The 19,553-nt window shown below is 42.6% G+C and overlaps 1 protein-coding gene across 4 annotated transcripts in view; it reads right to left on the reverse strand.

The window, feature by feature from the left end:
* Positions 1 to 15,458, reverse strand: part of NRP1 (neuropilin 1) — a 137,497-nt gene extending 122,039 nt beyond the window's left edge. For all 4 annotated transcript variants that reach the window (XM_027073773.2, XM_027073772.2, XM_027073771.2 and 1 more), the window contains exons 1-2: positions 15,085 to 15,458; positions 11,470 to 11,644 (exon numbers count right to left, since the gene is read on the reverse strand). In XM_027073773.2, the coding sequence (XP_026929574.1) occupies positions 11,470 to 11,644; positions 15,085 to 15,157 (248 nt within the window). In that variant the 5' untranslated portion in view covers positions 15,158 to 15,458. The remainder of the gene's footprint in view (positions 1 to 11,469; positions 11,645 to 15,084) is intronic.
* Between the last annotated feature and the right edge of the window lie 4,095 nt (positions 15,459 to 19,553).

Here is a 19,553-nt window from a genome sequence, read left to right on the forward strand (position 1 = left end):
GCCACTCTCTCAAGGGACTTCCTGAGAACGTGCTTTTCATCACAGCCACCGAGACATCTCCTCACTATTGGGAAATCTCTCACAACCAGAAATAGGGGAAGGAGACAGCAAAGTTAAAAGACCTGGGGGCCACCAGAAGTGCAGGGACAGGGACAGGAATGCAATGAATCATCAATTTAAAGACATGTATTTTCCCAGTTGCTTTTCTGTACAAATTTCTAACACAAAATCCGTCTAATTTCCTCTTTTGTGGACATGAATGGACTGGCACAATTTTGGTTAACTGGTCGGAAAGGACTGGCATCCCTCCTGTAACAGCCACCATGATATTGTCTCCGGCTGTACATAAAGTATTGGCTGGTTTACTGTCTGAATATACCATATAAATATATTTATAAGTCCTCAGGCAAACCTGAGAAAATTATGTTTTTAAAGCCATGAATTTTATTATCAAGTTTGTGACATTGAGATAGCATCTTCCACGAGATTTTTCCAGAAACTCCACCCATCCAGAGTTTTAGAAGACAGCAATTATAGCCCACTTATCCAGCCAAACTTAGTATAAGAACGTTCAGAAATTCTTGTTTGCTGAATACATGCTGGGCGTGAGATACTATCTCCATTGTAGACATGTGCAGTGCTTTTGAAATATTTATAAGTGCCTCCTTGTAAGGATGCAGACATTATTGTTTACAGTCTGAACTTATTTTGAGGAACAAAACCTGCGGATGCACTTCCTGTTATAGTAATACCTAGGCTTTATTTAACATATTTCTCTTGTATTCCTAAGCTACTTCCACCTACATTATCTCATCAACACTGTGTCACCGAGATAGGTAGAGGAAGGAAAGCAATTTTTTTTTCTCCAGAAAGAGAAGGAAAAAGAGGAATTGAAGCTATGTCTAGGCTGTGTTGCTCCATCAGAGCCTGATGTTGTTACATCTGCCTGAGATGCACTGGTTGAGGTTGTCAAAACCACAGTATTCACAGTGCCACAACCCAGCCATTCACAGATTGTGACCCCGCCCACCTTCCCTGTGTCCTGCCTCACAGATGGAAATGAAGGGCAGACGTGCAATTATACTCCATGCCCCTGATCCTCACCAGAACACTTTTCACAGGAGCTGCTAACATGTTCCCCCGACAATCAGAAATCCCCAGCTCCTGTTAATGAACTAACACACACCAGATATGAGGCTAGATCCGCTAAGGAGGGAAAGGAGGATGTCTTAACGGACTGAACCAAGATAACCTAACAGTTACTCAGGGACAAAAAAATTGGCAATGGAATAAAGGATAAGGAAAACATAAAACTTTTTCTTAAGAAAGAAAGAAAGAAAGAAAGAAAGAAAGAAAGAAAGAAAGAAAGAAAGAAAGAAAGAAAGGAAATCCAATCAGTTCTATAAAAAAACCTCACTCTTCCCTCTGCCCGGGGTCAACAACCTTCACTGGAAAATGAAATTACGGGCTACCGCTTGTAGAAGGGAAGACGCTTCTAGGGCAGTTCTGGTGATATTTTGGCTCCAGTGGAACCAGGGCTAAAATGCATTTCAAACATACACAGGTTAAGAGCAGTGGGCTGTACATGTATGAGAGGCTAACCCCTGCCCCCCTACCTTCTGCTTGATCACTCCCCAGCTGATCAGCCAACCTTGCCTGTGTGGCTGGGAACTGAGGCTCCAAAGTTATGCTAAGCAAAATAAGTCAGTCAGAGAAAGACAGATATCATATGATTTCACTGATATGTGGAATTTGAGAAACTTAACAGAAGACCATAGGGGGAAGGGAAGGAAAGATAAGATACAGAGAGGGAGGCAGACCATAAGAGACTCTTAAATACAGAGAAGAAACTGAGGGTTGATGGGGGTGGGGGGTTGGAGAAGGCGGGGAAAATGGTTGATGGGCATTGAGAAGGGTACTTGTTGGGATGAGCACTGAGTGTCATCAGTAAGAGATGAATCATGGAATCTACTCCTGAAGCCAAGACTACACTGTATGTTAGCTCACTTGACAACAAATTAAAACAAACAAAACAAAACAAAACAAAAAACAAAGAAAGTTCCAGTTCTGATGCCTCTGACTAGGCAGGTGGGGATGGAGGAGGAGGAACCTGGCCAGATTTCGATAACACACCTCCGTGTCTGGGGAGTGGCTGCCATCACGTCTTTTCGAAAAACTGGCACTGAGACCAACGGAACACCCACTTGGACAGTTACCAGAATTGCTCCTTTGCTCTCCCTTCACTGACTTTTGCTAGTCTGTCCCCCAGACTGCCCACTCAGGGCAACATTGTTTTCTTCTCTTCTCTTCTTTCCAGACTTCAATTTCAAGAAAAGTCAGCTGTGTAGTTCCACTAACTTATATGTGCCAAGCACTGTGGGGATGGTAGAGAGTAGAAATGAAAGTAAGACACAGTGTCTACTTCCAAAGAGTTCACTACCCAATGGGGAGACCAACCTTTACCTGTACTGTTAGAATGAAGAACCTGAACAGATGGGTGGTAGGAGAGAGATGCAAATGCACTCTCATTGTCGAACTAATGAGAATTTGTCATTTCTAGTGGCTGAAATTTTTTCAAGAGTGGATTGATCCAGAAATTAAAATTTTAATCATCTTTTTCTGTGACCAACTGTGTTACAAATAAACGCCTGTTTTCTCAAGCTATTCAAGAATGAACAGGCAGGTATGAACTGAGATAGAAGGTAAAATATCAGTCTCATTTGCCAGGGATTGCTCTGTCTAAAAATCATCATCCCAAACGAGATGAAGTCAAGCTACCATGCTTGTGGGGTTTTGTGTCTTTTATTTTGTTTGGGTCAAGAGCGTGTTCTTTTTTCTTTAAATTTGGGAATTCAGTGCTCTTAATTTTTTTTAAGTTCACTTATTTTGAAAGAGAGAGAGCACATGAGTGGGGAAGGGCAGAGAGAGAGGGAGAGAGAATCCCAAGCAGGCTGTGCGCTGACAGCTGACAGTGCAGAGCCCAATGTGAGGCTCGAACTCAGGAAACAGGGAGATCATGACTTGAGCTGAAGTTGGATGCTTAACCGACTGAGCCACCCAGGCATCCCTAGTGCCTTCAATTTTTTTTTTTAAGTTATCTCTCTCGGAACAAGATTTTGAGCACATTTAATTTTTTTTTCCATGCCATTTCAGTGACTGCTTATATTTCACACAATAGCTTCCCTGCTCATAGCATCTGTTGGTTGGAGAGTCAGGCAAGAAGTTGGAATCACAAATATATTGACTGGCCTTTGGCACCTCTGGCTGTTCTAAAGAAATTTAAGAAGTTGAATAAGGAGACATTCAGCATCCTCTTTCAGCCTGGGACTGGCTGCTCTATCTGTGACATGCCAGTCAATCAGAAGCAACAAGCCATCACCTCCAACCTGGCCAGCTGATTATACAAGTATCTGACCAGATAAAAACAAAATACTCTGGAGCATCTGTTTCTTCTCAAAAAACACTCTTCTGTTTCTCATAGGAATCCAGTGCCTCAGCAAACATTCTCCATTTAACCCTTACAGAGTCATGATGGCAAATAGAAGTATCAAAACTTTACAGACAGGGAAGACATGAGAGAGCAAAACTTTCCTGACATTTGCCTGAGATTAAGTAAATGAGCCATGCTTGGAAGACAAGGCATCCTGCTGCCTTCTGGGCCTGTGAAAAAGCCCTGGACCCAGCTGGGATCTCACATGTCCCCCAAACCAATTGCATAAATCAAACGCTTGTGCTGCCTGGTTATCAGGCTTTACATAAATATTGTGTTTGTATGTGCTTTGCGCTTTCCAACTCCACCAACCAAAGGGACCAGAATTTAGATATTCCCCCCCCCCCCCAGGATTTCATCCCCAAGTTAAGGCAAGTTATTTTACTTTACTGTAATTTCATTTTATTTTATTTTGTTTTATTTTATTATTTATTTTTGAGATAGATAGAGAGAGAGAGAGAGAGTGAGTGAGCAGGGAGAGGGAAAGGGGGAGAGAGAGAGAATCTTAAGCAGGCTCCACACTCAGTGTGGAGCCCTATGCGGGGCTCAATCCCACAACCCTGGGATCATGACCTGAGCCAAAATCAAGAGTCGACACTCAACTAACTAAGTCACCCAACCCCAAGGCAAGTTTTAACTGAGTGGAAAATCACCAATTGGTGTGAAGTTTCTGTGCACCATTTTTAGCAGTTCTTACCTAATATGAACTGAGAGTTCCAAAACTAAGTCCTTCCCCAGAGTTAGTTGGTTTGTATCCAAAGTTTTGTGTGAGGTATTTCATAGAAGAAAATGGCTACTTGAATAAAAGATAAGGTGGCAACCCTTCATAAGAATTTTCTCATTCAAAAGGGACATCACAAGCCGCATCAGTCACAAAGATGGAAAGGGATTTGGTGCAGCAGCTGAGCATTTGGGCTCAGTCTAACTTTTGTAAACCTCAGTGCTGCCATCTGTAAAATGGGGATGATAGGAAGATTAAGTGACATCCCGTGCACGTACATAGTGCTTAGTGAGTGCCATGGCAGGCATGGAGTGAGGACCCAACAATAAGAACCAGCCATGATCATTACTTTCTAAACACTCTATCAACTATTTAAATTAAAGGGGAAAAAAAACATGTTGACTGAATAAGATATAAAATGTGTACAATATAGACCTGGGTGTGATCAGGAAAGAATCCAAGTTACAAGGCAATTGAGTGGACAGAAGCCAAAAGATTATTTTTCCTCTCTGCTCTTCTGCAGAATTTAGTAGAGTTCTGAATGAATGAAGTTCATTTGCTAAGCTAACTGCAAAGACTAAGTGATTTCAAACATAAGCAGCATAATGTGTTTGACATGCTTCACAGCCAATCTGAGAGTTATCCTGACCTCATGCCATCCCTAACTGACCTAGATACTAGACACAGTTCTATCAACCACAGAATAGCAGGAAAAATCTTTTTTTGAGGTGCTATGTTCTGCCAAGTCACTGACTCCTACAATCAGGATTGATTACAAACACCCAATTAAGAGGCATTTGGAACCTGATCTGAACACTAATCTTGTCTCTTGTTCTTCTTTGGGCTTAATGATCAGCCTTGATGAATACTACAACAGCAATTAGTTAAGTTTATTTTGTAGCCTCCTTTACAAGCACACACACACATGCACATATGTGTTTGTGTGTGTGCTTCTGCCGGAGTATGTCAGCATGCATGCAAGTATCAAGTTTTATGCTGGAAAGAAAGGAGCTGAGAATATGCATGCCGGCTGAAGGCATATGTCTCATTTGGATCGATTTTTAAGTGTCTGCTCCCCAAGTGAAATCTGGGTGGAAATGCCATGCACATGTTGATTCAATTTGATAAGATTTCAACTAACCTTCTCTTTTAGTTTCTCATAAAGGTTTCTTCTTTCAAATTACCAAAATGCCTAACGCGAAACATCCCTATAATACTCAAAATTCATTATGATCAAATGTGACTGCTTATAGTAAAAAATAATAAAGAAAGTTAATTTTATTAAACACATGGGGTTTTGTTCAAATTGAATCAGTGCTTATGGAAAAAAAAAATCAAAAGGAAGAAAGTAGATAATTATCTGCCTGAGTAGTAACCAAGGAGGCTGCAGGTGGTAGCAACAACATTGGCCAGCAGTTGTTCTAAGAAGGGTTCATTCTTATCCACTCAAAAGTTTTTAATTGAGTGGTGTCTCTCACACTGACCATGTCAGGAAGTTACTTGGGATGAAAATCAACAATGAAAAACTGAAAAGTAAAGCAAAGGAAGATTTTTCTGCATTTGCCTTGAATCTAAAGCAAGCTCCAGATTGAAAACTTTGTGTATATTTTAACATATGCATAATATATGTAACAAATACAAGAGATTTCTACAGGAGTTACTAAAAAATATTAGAGTACACTTCAGTATGACTGTTATTATTATTACTATTATTATTATTAGAAAGGGAATAGTATGCATTGTTCTATCTCTATTCCAAAGAGTTTTATCATATTCGAAGGATAGTGCATACAGACTTCTAAGACTATAGTTTAGTTTTGCCTGACTTTGAAATTTATAGAAATGGAATCACAGAAGTTAGGACAGTAGTCATCCTTAAAAAGCTAAAGGCTAGTGACTGAAAGCGAACATAAGGGGGCTTCTTCATAGGAAGCTGGAAATGTTTACTTTGGATTGGTTATATGGATGTGCTCACCTTATAAAATTTTATCAAACTTCACACTGTGTGTATTTTTCTACATACATATCATACCTTAATTAAAAGAACCTATACTTCTATATTTCATATAGAAAATGGAGAAGTATTTTGGTTTAAAATACTCACTGTTTTCCATAAAACAAAGACTTTGTTTGGGTGTAAGTGATGCTCTAAAATGCAAGACTGGGACTAGAGTAAGGCACTCACCTCAAAAACAAAAAAATGAAAAACTTACCAATCAAGATAAATAATATTTTAATGCAGCATTTAAAAAAATCAAAATTAATTGAGGAAAAAAACCCATGTGGAACAAAGGAAAATAAGAAAAGACAAACAGAAAATAGCACTCAGGGAAACCCAAAATGGAACTTATACTTCCCCAAATTGGCAATAAATGACAAAGTGGCCATTGGATAATTAAATTGGTGGAAATTATCAGACCTGAGAAACTAGCATAACATTAATTTTCATTCATTGAGTTTATAGTCTATGAAAATAAATGAAATGACCAGTGTTTCTAAGTTCGTAAGAACTTAGGTAATTTTAAAAGTGGCATTAAAGAAACAGTGTGTGATCTAGTCCAACAAAATGCCCAAACTTGAGTATTATCTCTGTTTAGTTACAATTTTCTTATAACTAAACTTCACTTGAAGTTACAAGAGTGAAATCTCCTTTGATTGCATTGAATTAGAAAAAAAAACCTACTTTTGGTTACACAAAGAACAGATTACAAATCTCTTATAGACAAAAAAGCATCTGTACCATGTTAGCTTGTGTCTTGGTGAAATCCTGCAAAACAGCAACTGAGAAATCAGCCATTGGAGCCAGGAACCAGTCAGTAAGAAGACCACTACTGAGTTTTCTCCCTCCAATACTACCACCTTTTTAGACTCTTTCTGGAGCTCTACATTCATTTTCTTAATGTTTTTAACCCAAAGTCTGTGAAATTTTTATTGCTCCCTAGATGAGGACATCTGATCTGAATGTAATCACACACCTCTTTGCTCAGCAGTATTTGTCACAACCCATTATAAATTATCATGCTGATAGTTTGCATTGCTGGGAAACCGGAAAAGTTCCATAAATTCTAACTACTGTATCAATGACATTCTTGTTTATTATGCAGATATAAAGTTTTATGAGATTCAAGATGTCTGCTTTACCACCGAAGAAAACTGTAGCTGAGTAAGAGCTAACTAGCTCAACGTAAATGCTGAAAACCATTTACAGGTCACAATGAACACTGTTTTCTGAAAAACACTTCAGCAGGTTGCCTTTTTCTTTCTTTTCTGTTTGTAACTATGCTTTGACACTTCACAGGTATGGAGGATTTTACTGGTACATTCCTTCCATACCTTCTCCTCCTTCAGAATATTCTCTAGCCACCTCTCTTTTATCAACATAACAATAAAACCAGGTGGTAATTCTAGCTAAACGTCCTAGTGCAATGTTAGCCACAGACAGATTCTCTACTGCTCTACTGGTTGATTGATTGACTGGTCAATACTATACATTGTTCAATAAAAGAACTCTGGTAGTTATAATAGTATGTCTTTATGTTTATTTGTAATGAAACCTGACTTTCATACTGCAACCTGAAGCATAGATTGTTGCATTTTAATATTATCAGGCACAAACTTGCACATCCATTTTCCCTAAGGAAGTAACGCCTTGATATCCACTCTAAAAACCTTTTGTAAGGTTAGGTTCATAGTGCTTATGTGTTGGGTTGGTCTTGGAGCTCTTCACATGAAAAATTGATACTGCATTAGTATATTGTTAAAAATTATCACATAGTTTTTAATTTAATTATAAATAAAACAATACCAATTTAAATAAGTAAATATTTTTCCTACCAGAGCTAATCTATTTAATTACTTATCCATCCCTACACTCCACAAAAAGAATTTTGCCTGGGTTTTAAGGATGTTCCTCAATAAGCAAATGTGCTAGGGAATTGATTTCTTAAACTTTCACACGGTGGACGTTGACTGTACAAATACTAGAAAGCTTCAAGAGAAATTGCCAGGTATATTTTATGTGGATCATCCCATTACTGGATCTATGTATTTAGTTTGACATATGCTTAAGTTTCATATTTCTAAATGTTCTAACCATCACCAAGTTGTTAAAGATACCATAATAACAGTGGCAACTTCTTTCGAGGGAAGCTTTTTAACTTTTCAAAGGGCTTTCATAGCCACTACCCTATTTTATCTTGCCAATAACCCAATGACATTGGACTTTTTACTGCTCTTAGACATAAAATGTAGCTGAAACAGGGGAAGATATTAAATATCTCAAATAAGACAATCAGTTTGATCTTAACAGGAATGATAACTAAAAGCTTGCCAGCTCGCTGTATTTGGTTTATTGTACCTAATTTTGTATCAACTCAAATATGTTTTTGGAAGGAGCCTATTATAAATGGCCAAAAAACAAACAAACAAACAAACAAAAACAAAAACAAAAACAAAAACCCACCCCAAACCCACTAAAATGTAAAAAACAAAGAAACTATGCTCTTGCACATCCAACAAAAAATTTTTGCCTATGCATTTGTTCTCCCAAGGGTTATTGGTATTTTTCATTTTTGTAGGGAATTTTAATTTTAAATTAAAGCTGTAGATTATTCTCACAGCCTTCACAAAAGATTGTCAGAATTGTGCCACGCTTGTATCTCAACTGCAATGTGCAACAGTGACCAGGAGTCACATGTGGACCAGCCTGAAAATATAGTGACAGCAATGTCTTAAGCTGCTCTTCCTATATCATTTTTTGAATTTTTATTGATAAAACAATCAGGTAGCAACACTTCAAAACAGGGCACAAAGCTATTTTCTATGCCATCATCTCCGTTGACTTCATCAGGCTAAACATTATCAGCCTTTCAAGGCTGGCCAGGAGATGGCACCTTCACAGAGAACAAATCCCTACTCGCTACAGTTAAGAAACCACTTCACTCTGTAGCCTTGAAAAGTCTCGCCTCTATCAGAACAACAGCAACAATCTTCTTGGTCATGTCAGTTTCTTGAATACCTTGTCGATATCACTAAAATTTTCCCTTGCTATAAATTATAATTATCCCTTTTCTTGTCATGTTTAAGAAAGAACATTGAAAAAGTGCTCTTCCAATTCCACAACCCTCCACCTCCCATTATGATATAGCAAATAGTTATTGCAGACTTACTGCCTGCCAGACACTGTGATACGCACTTAACACATATTAACTCACTTGACTGGCTTCCCCTTCACACACTTCTACTCCAGCTTGCACCAGCTCACAAGAACCCCTCATGCACGTCTCTTTGCAAGTCTGCATACAGTGACATCACATAGATAGTTTGAAACTGGCCATGGTGGGAATATTTACACTACAGAAATTGGCAAATGTTACAAATGAGGACTTGACCCATCCCCTTCCAAGAACCAGTTGTTCAACCCTTACCAGCACACCATTGCTACTGACTACTGATTATTTTGAATGTTTTAGCTATTATATCATATGCAGATGTGTCATGATTTTCAGATCAGGATTTAGTAGACATGAGTTTACTAAAATGTAATGGCATCTTATCTTTGGAAAAATGTTATTACTTGAACATGTTTTACCATCTCTTAAAAATATCTCTTATAGCAGTTTAAATATTTTCAAAAAGCAAAAAATAAAACAAAATAAAATGAAAGAGAGAACAAACATCCAGCTTCTCTAGGTGACTGACTCTGTAAAACCACCATACAGAATATTGGCAACAACAATAAACTCCCTGTTTCTTAGCAGTTACTGGAACACTCTATTAATGGCAACTTTCATACAAGATTAAGAAGTCAATATAATGCCCTGAGGCACAGAACAAGGATTAAATTGGAATCAGCATACTTTTTTTACACTCTAGTGTATGCTGATTATTTGGAAATTGATCAACAGTGTATGAATGTATGCTAATTCTCTAGGTACCAGAATGTTGAATTAGCCTGATGACCTCATTTCCCTGCCCATGAAACACTAGTTTACCCCACCAACTCAACAGGTCGTTAAGGACTTCCTACAGGTGGGAACGTTTTCATATTACTCTGTTCTTCCCTAAAAAGGCTATGTGTTTGCAAATAGAACATTTTTAATAATGAACGTGTCTGCATAATAATGTTTATATCCAATGGAAACCATAGCCTACTCACATCGTATGAAATTATATCAAACTGATCCATTTTAAAACTTGGGAAAACATATTGGTCCCCGAAAAACACTTTAGAATTGAGATTTAAGTAGATTGTTTTCCTTGGCTAAAACTATTTCGTTATCCAAACATTCATTAAAGATAGATATTCAGGTTCAAGTGTCTGGAGAACACATCACATGCAGGGTGGCAGAGTGTGGTAACGTGGACAAGACAGAGACAGGTGGTCTCGTGGATGTCCAGAGAGAAGAGCAAATCCTGGATCTGAGGAGACTGCTGCCTGCAATGTTAAAACACATTTTCTACACTGTGCAAAGCAAGATCCACACACTAGCTCATTCATATAAAGTGAAGAGATAAAATTTAGACTGTATCTATAGTGAGGATATTTTGATAATAAGGAAATCTGGCATAAATTGATGCTTATTTACTTAACAGTAGAAGGCGTTAGCAAGATGAAAGCAGATAGATGAAATAATAATTTATATTTGAGCCCCATTGTATTCATTATCCATTAGCATTTTTTTTGCATTTTCCACAAGACACTTGCAATCATTAATCTACAACGAAAACCCCTCATCCAGCTTACACTATATGCCTTATTTTTATTCAATGACACTTTGCTTTTGTCATGTCAAATTCAATAAGATTCAGTCCTTAAATCACAAAATGTGTCGCAGATTTGTTAAAAAACACCCAACCTCATCATCTGTTGATGCTATATATGTTAGTAACCCACAATATTAAAAAAAAATCTTAAGTGAAAGTTTGGGTTTCTAGTTCTTCCCCTTTCCAGGAACAAAAAAAAGAGAAAGAAATGTAAATATACATTTCTTAACAAAAGAGTTCTGAAACCATAAGTGTTAACAGGAAAAAAAAAATTGAGAGATTATACATTTAAACATAATATGCTAGTTTGGGGAACTCAGAGATTACTTAACATAATTTAATTTCCATACCATTGATACATGATCTGGCCTAGATCAGAATCCCTCCTGGATCCATTTATATCCCATACTGTACACACAGACTTCCCCCCACTTAGGCATCCATGACCACTAGATGGTGGTGTGGTGCCCTGTTCAAATACTTTCTCACTTACTTGCAGTCTCTGTCCTCCAAATCAAAGTGAGGGTTGAAGTTGATCATAATTCTCTGGTATGGGTCAGGAGCCTGAATCAGCCATTCACATTTTTCACTTGGGTGATAAGAATGAGGATAACCAGGAGATGTAAGGTACCCTGGGCTTTCAATTTTTATAGTATCACCACATTTATCTGAAATAAAAATAACATTTTAGTAAATCTTTCCCTGACAACCATTTAGGTATTCTAGCTTTATACAAACAGTACTGGTTATTAAACATTCCACAACTCTGTAGGGGGAACTCCAAGAGGTCCCCACAGGCCCTTCAGGTGGCACTGATAGCAACCCCCCCACCAAGGAACACTCTTTGATCCCAGGAAGGTTAGCACAGGAGAAAAGTAGACTGACATCTGACAGGACTCCACCCTTACCCCCACAAAGTCTCTTCCCAAGAAAAAAGGTCTTCTAGCGTTAAAAACATTAAATCCTCTCAATGGATGTTAACATGGTCCCCAAGGAGCTTCTACTAGACTTAATTATCCCCCAAGAAGTGTAATCGCATTAAGTAGCAAGTTCTGAGTGGAAGGTGACTAAAAGAAGTGATTCGACCCCTTGTGTGGCTTTTTGATGCTAAGCCTGGTCTATGTCATTGATCAGTGGGGATTGTCATCCAAGATTTCGATTGGCTTAAAGCCAAACCTTTTGTGTTGTTGTTTTATCTGCCCATAAATCTAAGTGATTTTGAGTTATCTCTGCTCTGGAGATCCAGATCAACAGAGAACAAAGTGTATTTGGTGAAGCAGAAATAATTCTGCTCTACCGCTCCAAGTAAAGTTGTTCAGTCCTAGAGACTAGATCAAAGCTACTGGGCAGAAAGAAAAATAAATAGCCATCCAGCATTAATTCTAATTCCCTATAATGTTGAAAAAAAAATCCTACCACACATGAGGTCTGGGTATGGTAAGCCATAGTCTCACATTCTGCGAAAGGTGAGCTTACTAGTTTTGAATTCTCATTTAAAAAACAAAAACAAAAACCAAATGCTGAAGTGATTCACTGAGAGCCAAATAAACCAGTCACTGGGCTGCTTTATTGTTCAGCGTAGATTCTCATTGTCACTTTTTATGATGGATTTCATGCTGGAGAGTCTCAGCCTGAAATGCTGCCACATTTATTGATGCTTAATTTTAAGCAATAAAAATTTGGTGCATAAACTATGTAAGAGGAATAGGTATGAAAGCAGTGAAATATATAAGCCTATCAATCACAAATTTTCAGTAATGGTATATATAGATTTTAATATTGCATCTAATAGATTCCCTGTGGAAAGAGAATGGCATTCTTTGCTCTCAGCATGAATTTATAAATCTACAGAATTTTATTACAGGAAAACCAGGTCAAATGGAAATGAAAGATGAAGTGCACATCAAAAATGCATAAAGCTACATGCATTACAGAAATCATTTCCCATAAATTAAAAAGAAGACAATATAAATCACATTGTTTTTCTCAATTGCTAGATGTTTCTGACCCTGTTTCTTAGACTGGGGGGTACCCTTCTACTGGTTTCCTTTGCCTTGGCTTTTAAAAGCTTAAGGTTTGCCAAGAAGAAATGTTGCAACTAGAGTTCAGGATCTCAACTAATGATCATGTTGGACTCTGTTATGTGATTCTACTGAGGCTTTTCCATTATTTCAAATGTGCAGAAAACTTGGAAAGTGACCCCATCTCATTAAGTCTCCTCCAGCTCTATACAAACATCATGGCAGTGTCTGGCATCCGTAAGAGGAGTGAAATAAAACAGCACTGCTTCTAGTCACTCCACAGAGTCACTTCAGAAGACATTTAGGTAGACTCGGTACCACACCAGAGCTCTTTAATCTGTGACTTCTGAGAAAGTGACAGTGTAATAAGATAATGTGGACTGCTAGACTCCCTGGCTCTGTTAAATCTCTCTAACAGTTGATTAAGAAAGAGCAATTTCTAATGACTCTGGACCATTAGACCTAAATAAGGTTAATGAATTAATTTAGCAGACACTGGTACTTGGAGGAGGTGGACATGGCTTTAAGAGGTCTGCTGTGTTACAGAGGCATTTACTGGCTCTGGTCACTGAACGCATAGCAACATGGCTTTAACCAGGCAAGCTCACAGACTGGAGCTCAGGTTCTCAGCATTCCCCAGATTTCTGCTAAGAAAATTTAAAAATATACTATATATATATATATATATATATATATATATATATATATATATATATGTAATCTCCATGGACTTCACAATCTAAAGTCTGGAAGCTATTTGCATTAGGCTACGAATCCATCCTGTGAATATCCCCACTAAGGACTTAATCTCGGGAGTTGTAGAGGGCAGAGGTTGGGTTACTGTAATTTCTAAAGTCTAACCACTTGACCTCTTTCAATTGGAGGAGAATGTTTTTCATCCCTTGCCAGCCAGATTATAGAAAGATGCCACTAACTCAGGTTCATTAATAAGCTGAACTCCATATTTACAGGTGTGTGTGTGTGTGTGTGTGTGTGTGTGTGTGTCGCCTCTAAGCTTTTCTTTTAGAACACTGCTTGGTGGCTGTTGGGGGAAATCTATTGCTTCAATCACAAAACCTCCAAAAAGCATATTAGAGAGATTAACTCCTATCATAAAGACGTGATTTAAATTCCTCTTGGTATGAACCCCTCCACTTGTGGCCTCTTATTAAAACAATATACCACAGTAAGTAGTGGGTGTTCTTTTTTTTCCTAATTACTTTGATTGAAATCTAAGCCAGACAAAAGTAAATATTTGATAAATAGTTAATAATAATTGCTGAAGAATTACTGTAAAGATAATTCCATATCCTTGCCTTCACCTACTTTAAAGTGTAAGTTAAACATGCCTACAACCAGATCACATTTTAAAATACATTATTTAGTTTACAGAATACTGTTTATAACCCAGCACTCTTTCATTTACTTAGCAGTGAGTGGTGTTAGAAGCTAAGTGGAAGCTGTAGCTAGGTTAGGGATTTTCAGATATCCCTGTGTCTTACACTGTATATATCAGATTCCTTTATTGACACTATGTAACTTTCATTCATACTTCAGACAGATGAGGGGCGATATGTAAAGACAGAGGACGGAGGTCCAGCAACCCCAAAACCGCTATCTCTTGCAGGCACCCACCAGAGGAGATGGTTTCAAAGAGCTGCAAAACAACCAGGAAGTTCTCCCGGCAAAGTGTTCATTAACTTTCAACAGGCATCAGATTTTTGAAAGGGAGTCTCATCTAATTGCCTTTGGGAGGAAACATTATTAAGATAATTGGTGTGCTGATCTGGGAAGGTAGGCAGCTTTGCCTTGTAACGGAGGTAGGAAAACCCCCATAACCAAACAACCAACTTGGGGAGGGAGGCGGAGGACTTGAAATCTTCCTGCCCCGAACCGACCGTTCTTATTTTTTTATTTCTCCTCCTGGACAAAAGTTTCCTCCACCCAGGAGGTGGCTATTCCCGGTGCATCCCGGCAGTTCCGCGTGAGTCCCGTGGCTGGAGCGGGAAGCCCGAGTCCCGGCCGGACGTGGGCAGCGGGGGAGCCCGGGCGCCGCGCTGTCACACGCGCCTCCGCCTGTCACTTACCGTTTCGAAAAGCGCTGGCCGGGGCGAAGGCGACGGCGAGCGCGGCGCAGAGGAGCGGCAGCCCCCTCTCCATTCTCCCTTCGCCGGATCCCCAGGCAGACGCGGGAGAACCAGAACGTGCGGGGAAAATAGAGCAAAGCGGGGAATCTAAACAATCTGAAGAGCTTCAACTCCGCCTAGAGCCGTAAAATCCTCAGTCCGTCTTGGAGAAAGGAGAGCAGCGATGCAATGCCTTGATCCGAGAGAAATGCTTCTCTTTTTGTGTCTCAAGTCGCCTGCATCCTGTCATTTAGCTCCGGTTTCCTCTCTCTTTTCCCACACTTGTTCCTCTTCCAGGAGCCACTGCCCGGGCCATGTCTCAAAAAAAAAAAAAAAAAAAAAAAAAAAAAAAAAAAGGAGGGGGGGCTAGACGGGGGAGGAGGGAGGTAGGGAAACACACCAAAGCCAATTTCCAGAAAAAAAAAAAAAAAAATCCGGCTTGTTTCTGGACCCGTTGGAGCCGAGGAGCTGGCGCCCAGGGGAGGTCTGGGGTGTCTGCGCGAAGGAGAGGAGCACGCAATGAAAAGATGAGCGGGAGACAGAGGAGTTTCACCAACTGCACCCCCGCCTCCCCCACCTCCTTCGTCCTCCCCCTCCCCTTCTGGAGCCCTTCCCTCGCTTCCTCCCTCCCCTCTGCCGGCACAGGCTCGCCAGTAATTGCCTGACAGGAGACTGGAAGGAACAAGTTTCCCTCCGTGTGCTTTCCCCGTCCTTCTGTCGGTCTCTCCCGGAGGCCCTGAAGGATATCCACGGGAAGGGAGGCGTTGGGGGGTCTGCGCCCAGTGCGTGTGTGTGTGTGTGTGTGTGTGTGTGTGTGTGTGTGTTTGGAAAGAAAGCATCGAGGTCGGTGCCAGCGACTGACTGGGTCGGTCTAGCCTACCTCTGCGCGCTCGCTCAGGACCCCCGAGGGAGAGCCCGGCAGCTGGTGGAGGATCGCCGGGATCCGGCCGCGGAGGAGTGCGGCGCACTCGGGAGCTGGCTGCAGCTTCGAGCAACTCCAAATCCCCGACCCGCGGCGGCGAGGAGCGCTGGGCCTGCCCGGTCACTCCCGCTGTGCCGGCCCGAGGCCCGGGGCGAGGAGGAGCAGGGCTCCCCTGGCGCTCCGGGCCAGGACGAGGGAGACCCGGGAAAGCTAGGCTGGAGTGGGAGACGCACCACAGAGCCAGGCAAGGGTTGACAGTGTCGCTGCCACGTAAATCCGAATCAGACCACTCGAGCGGGCGAGGCTGTGCTGCAGCCGCACACGGCCTCCCTGTCCCGCAGCAGGGCGCGCTGCCGGGCGCCAGTGGTGCCCGGGTGCCCGCCGCGCACCGGGGGCTCCATTGTTAACTGAGATCTGGGGCCCTCTCCTCCGGGACAGAGGGAACGCGGGAGGGTGGGAAGTGGTGCGCCTTCAGCTAGGGGGCAGCCGTCGCCCGACCCCGCCCAGACTCTTGTCTCTCTGGAGCCCAGGTGTTCCCGGGGGTTGGCAATTAGGGGTCCAAGGGCCCCCGTTTCTGTGCCTCTGCTGGGAGGGAGAACAGTAGCGGGGTAGGAGGGCTCTTGGCAGGGCTCGCACGGTGCCCGCCCCAGGCCACAGGCAATTGTCATGCCAGTCCTCCAGCTCCTGTCCACCCCCACCTCCCGTGGCGGCGCGTCCTCACTGTGGACTGGATGCCCCCCAGTTCCATCCCCAAAGGCTTTCCCGGAACTGCTGCATAAGGCCTCTGAGGATATGGATAGCAAGAATAGGGAACAAACGTTTCGGCCACCGATCAGGACCTTGAGAGGGTAAATGCCCTCGGACCCCCCTCCCAAAGAGTTCGTGCGGGAGGTGAAAAGGTCACTACACCTTCTGGGAATAGGCGTTCTGCACACACCCTGAAAGCAGAGCTTTATTCCTACCTGGCGCAAAGAGCTGGCAAAAGAGATTTAAGAATGTTGGCCAGGAGACTCTGGTCAAGGGTTTTGGCGGAAGAACTAGGGGCGGGACGGGAGGAGGGCAGCCCGAGGCGCGCGGGCCCGGCAACGCGCGATGGCGCGCGCCCCTCGGGGTGCCGGCGGGCTAGTGGCCGGGCGGAGGTGCAGCCGTGGCGCCCGCATTCACCGCGCGCTCTCTCTGGGTCCAGCTTTCCTTCCCGCTGCGGGCGCGCGGGAAGCCCCCGCCTCCAAGCTGGAGACCCGGCCTCAGGGCGCCTCCTTCCCCTCACCAGTTTCCCGAGTCTTGGCTCTCGGACCCTCGGGAGGTGCTGGGTGGGGAGGTGGCGCTACGAGGCCGGGAGTCAAATGCCCGAGTTGAGCGGAAGGGACAGTGGCGGGGCCGTGGGCAGCCCGGCGTCCGGGGGCCCTGGCGGCCGGCGGGAGGGCGGGAGGGAGGCGAGACCAGGGCGCCAGCCGCGCCCAGCGCAGACCCGGGGGAGCAGGCGCTGCGGAGGAAAGCCCCGGCGCTTGGCTACTACAGGCGCACGTCGCCTCCTCCCCGTGTCCTCTCTGCCTCCAGAGCACCCCCGCCAGTCCCAAGCCCCAGCTGCGCAGGGCGAGCGGCATCATCAGATTTGGGGTGACCCCGAGCGACCTCCGTCCCGGGCTCGGAGAGAAAGGCGCCTCTCAGAACCTGGCGGGTTGACAGAGAAGGGGAATGGGGAGGGGTGTGCAGCGGTCAGGGCGTCCTCCAGTCGCAAACAGCCGCCTTCTTCCTACTGGGAACTAGGAGGCCGCACTCGCTCCAGGGAGCCGTTTCTAACCCGACTGTGCCTCCGCGGGGTGAGCGAGGGGGCACACGCGGGAGACTTGAGCTGTATTGTTTTTATAAAACTGCCGCCAATCTCTCTTCCCCTTTCCCTGCTGAGTGTGCAGTTCCCAGCCTGGACCCACCGCGCTAACAAATAAAGCCACCAGATCAGGCGCTCAGAGAGGGACTACCCCCACTCTGCAACCTCGCCGCCCCCTCTGGCTCCCTTCCTCCTTTTCCGGAGGAAGGGCACCTCCAGCGTGTCAACACGCAGGAAAAAACAAAAACAAAAACAAAAAACCCCAAAAAAACTCCTGTCTTCTCTCTTGCTCACTTGAACACTTTAGCCAGGCTTTCTCCAAGCAACTAATAAGACTTGCACTAAGTGCTTGGGGGGAACTATCAAATTTAAGTTCTGCCTCTGATTTTTCTGGGCTTACCTGATCTGAGGCTTTTCTAGACTTCTTAGTTTCTACACAGTACTGGGGAATGGAGCCCTACCACACTGATTGATAATTGCCAGCTAGTGGGTTGGTACAGAGCAAATTGTCCTTGCTAACGACCTCTTTCCTCTGCTGTTAGATTCCCCTTAAGTGCTGAAAAGGGTCAGTTTTAGATTTCCGCAATTCTCCAGCAAGGGAGACAGACCGACCTTTATATGAGAATAAGTGATAGACAGAGGAAGAATTTGGCAGTGTTCCTAGGTTGATTTTATTTTGATCTCACGAACACATCACTCTTCCTGACATCACAAATCCCCAGACTAGATAGGACCCAGTTTCAGTGAAGGCAAGATTCATGGAGCATACTTCCAGAATGCCAGGCGGAGGCCCTGGGTGGCAACACCGAGCCCCATAGACTCACACACTGGAACTGCAGAGGAATAAGGGACACAGACCTCCCTAGCAGGGCTGGAATCTTTGCCTGCCATTAAGAATAGACTGGGTGGTAAATGTTTGGTTCTTTTCATCAAGCTCTCATCAATTTATCAGAAATAAGATGAGATCCATTGCTCCGGGAGGGCCATTTGAGCCACAAACTTCCTCAAAGTATTCCAGGTTGATGCAATATGGACATTGAGGTTGGTATTTCAAAACTATATCAAGTCTAGGCAAGTTTTTTAAAGCACCAAACCCACATATTTCAGAAAAGCAATAAAACAACATATTTTTAGCAGGAGCTAACCTACATTTGAAATGTAAGGATGGAAGAAGTGAAACTGGGAAAAGATTAGAAATTTAAATTTAAATTAATTTACTATTATTTTATTTTATTTTAGGTTTATTTATTTATTTTTAGTAATCTCTACACCCAAGATGGGGCTCGAACTTACAACCCTGAGATCAAGAGTTGCATGCTCTTCCTACTGAGCCAGCCAGGAGTCCCTACTACTATTTCTAAAAATTATATTACAAATGACACTTCTGTCAAAGGACTCTGCTATTCAGGAGGTATCTTTTGGACCTCATCCACAGGTATGTCATTAATTTGGATTGGCAGAGGAAGGAAGAAAATAAACAAATGAAACTTTACTTTCTTATCCTTCAGTTTTGGCCTTTTAAAAATTACTTTAAGGGGCACCTGGGTGGCTCAGTCAGTTAAGTATCCAATTTAGGCTCAGGTCCTGATCTCATGGTTCATGGGTTTGAGCCCCATGTCAGGCTCTGTGCTGACAACTCAGAGCCTGGAGCCTGCTTCAGATTCTGTGTTTCCCTCTCTC

This window comes from Acinonyx jubatus, chromosome B4 (genome assembly GCF_027475565.1).
Source record: "Acinonyx jubatus isolate Ajub_Pintada_27869175 chromosome B4, VMU_Ajub_asm_v1.0, whole genome shotgun sequence".
Lineage (NCBI taxonomy): Eukaryota > Metazoa > Chordata > Mammalia > Carnivora > Felidae > Acinonyx > Acinonyx jubatus.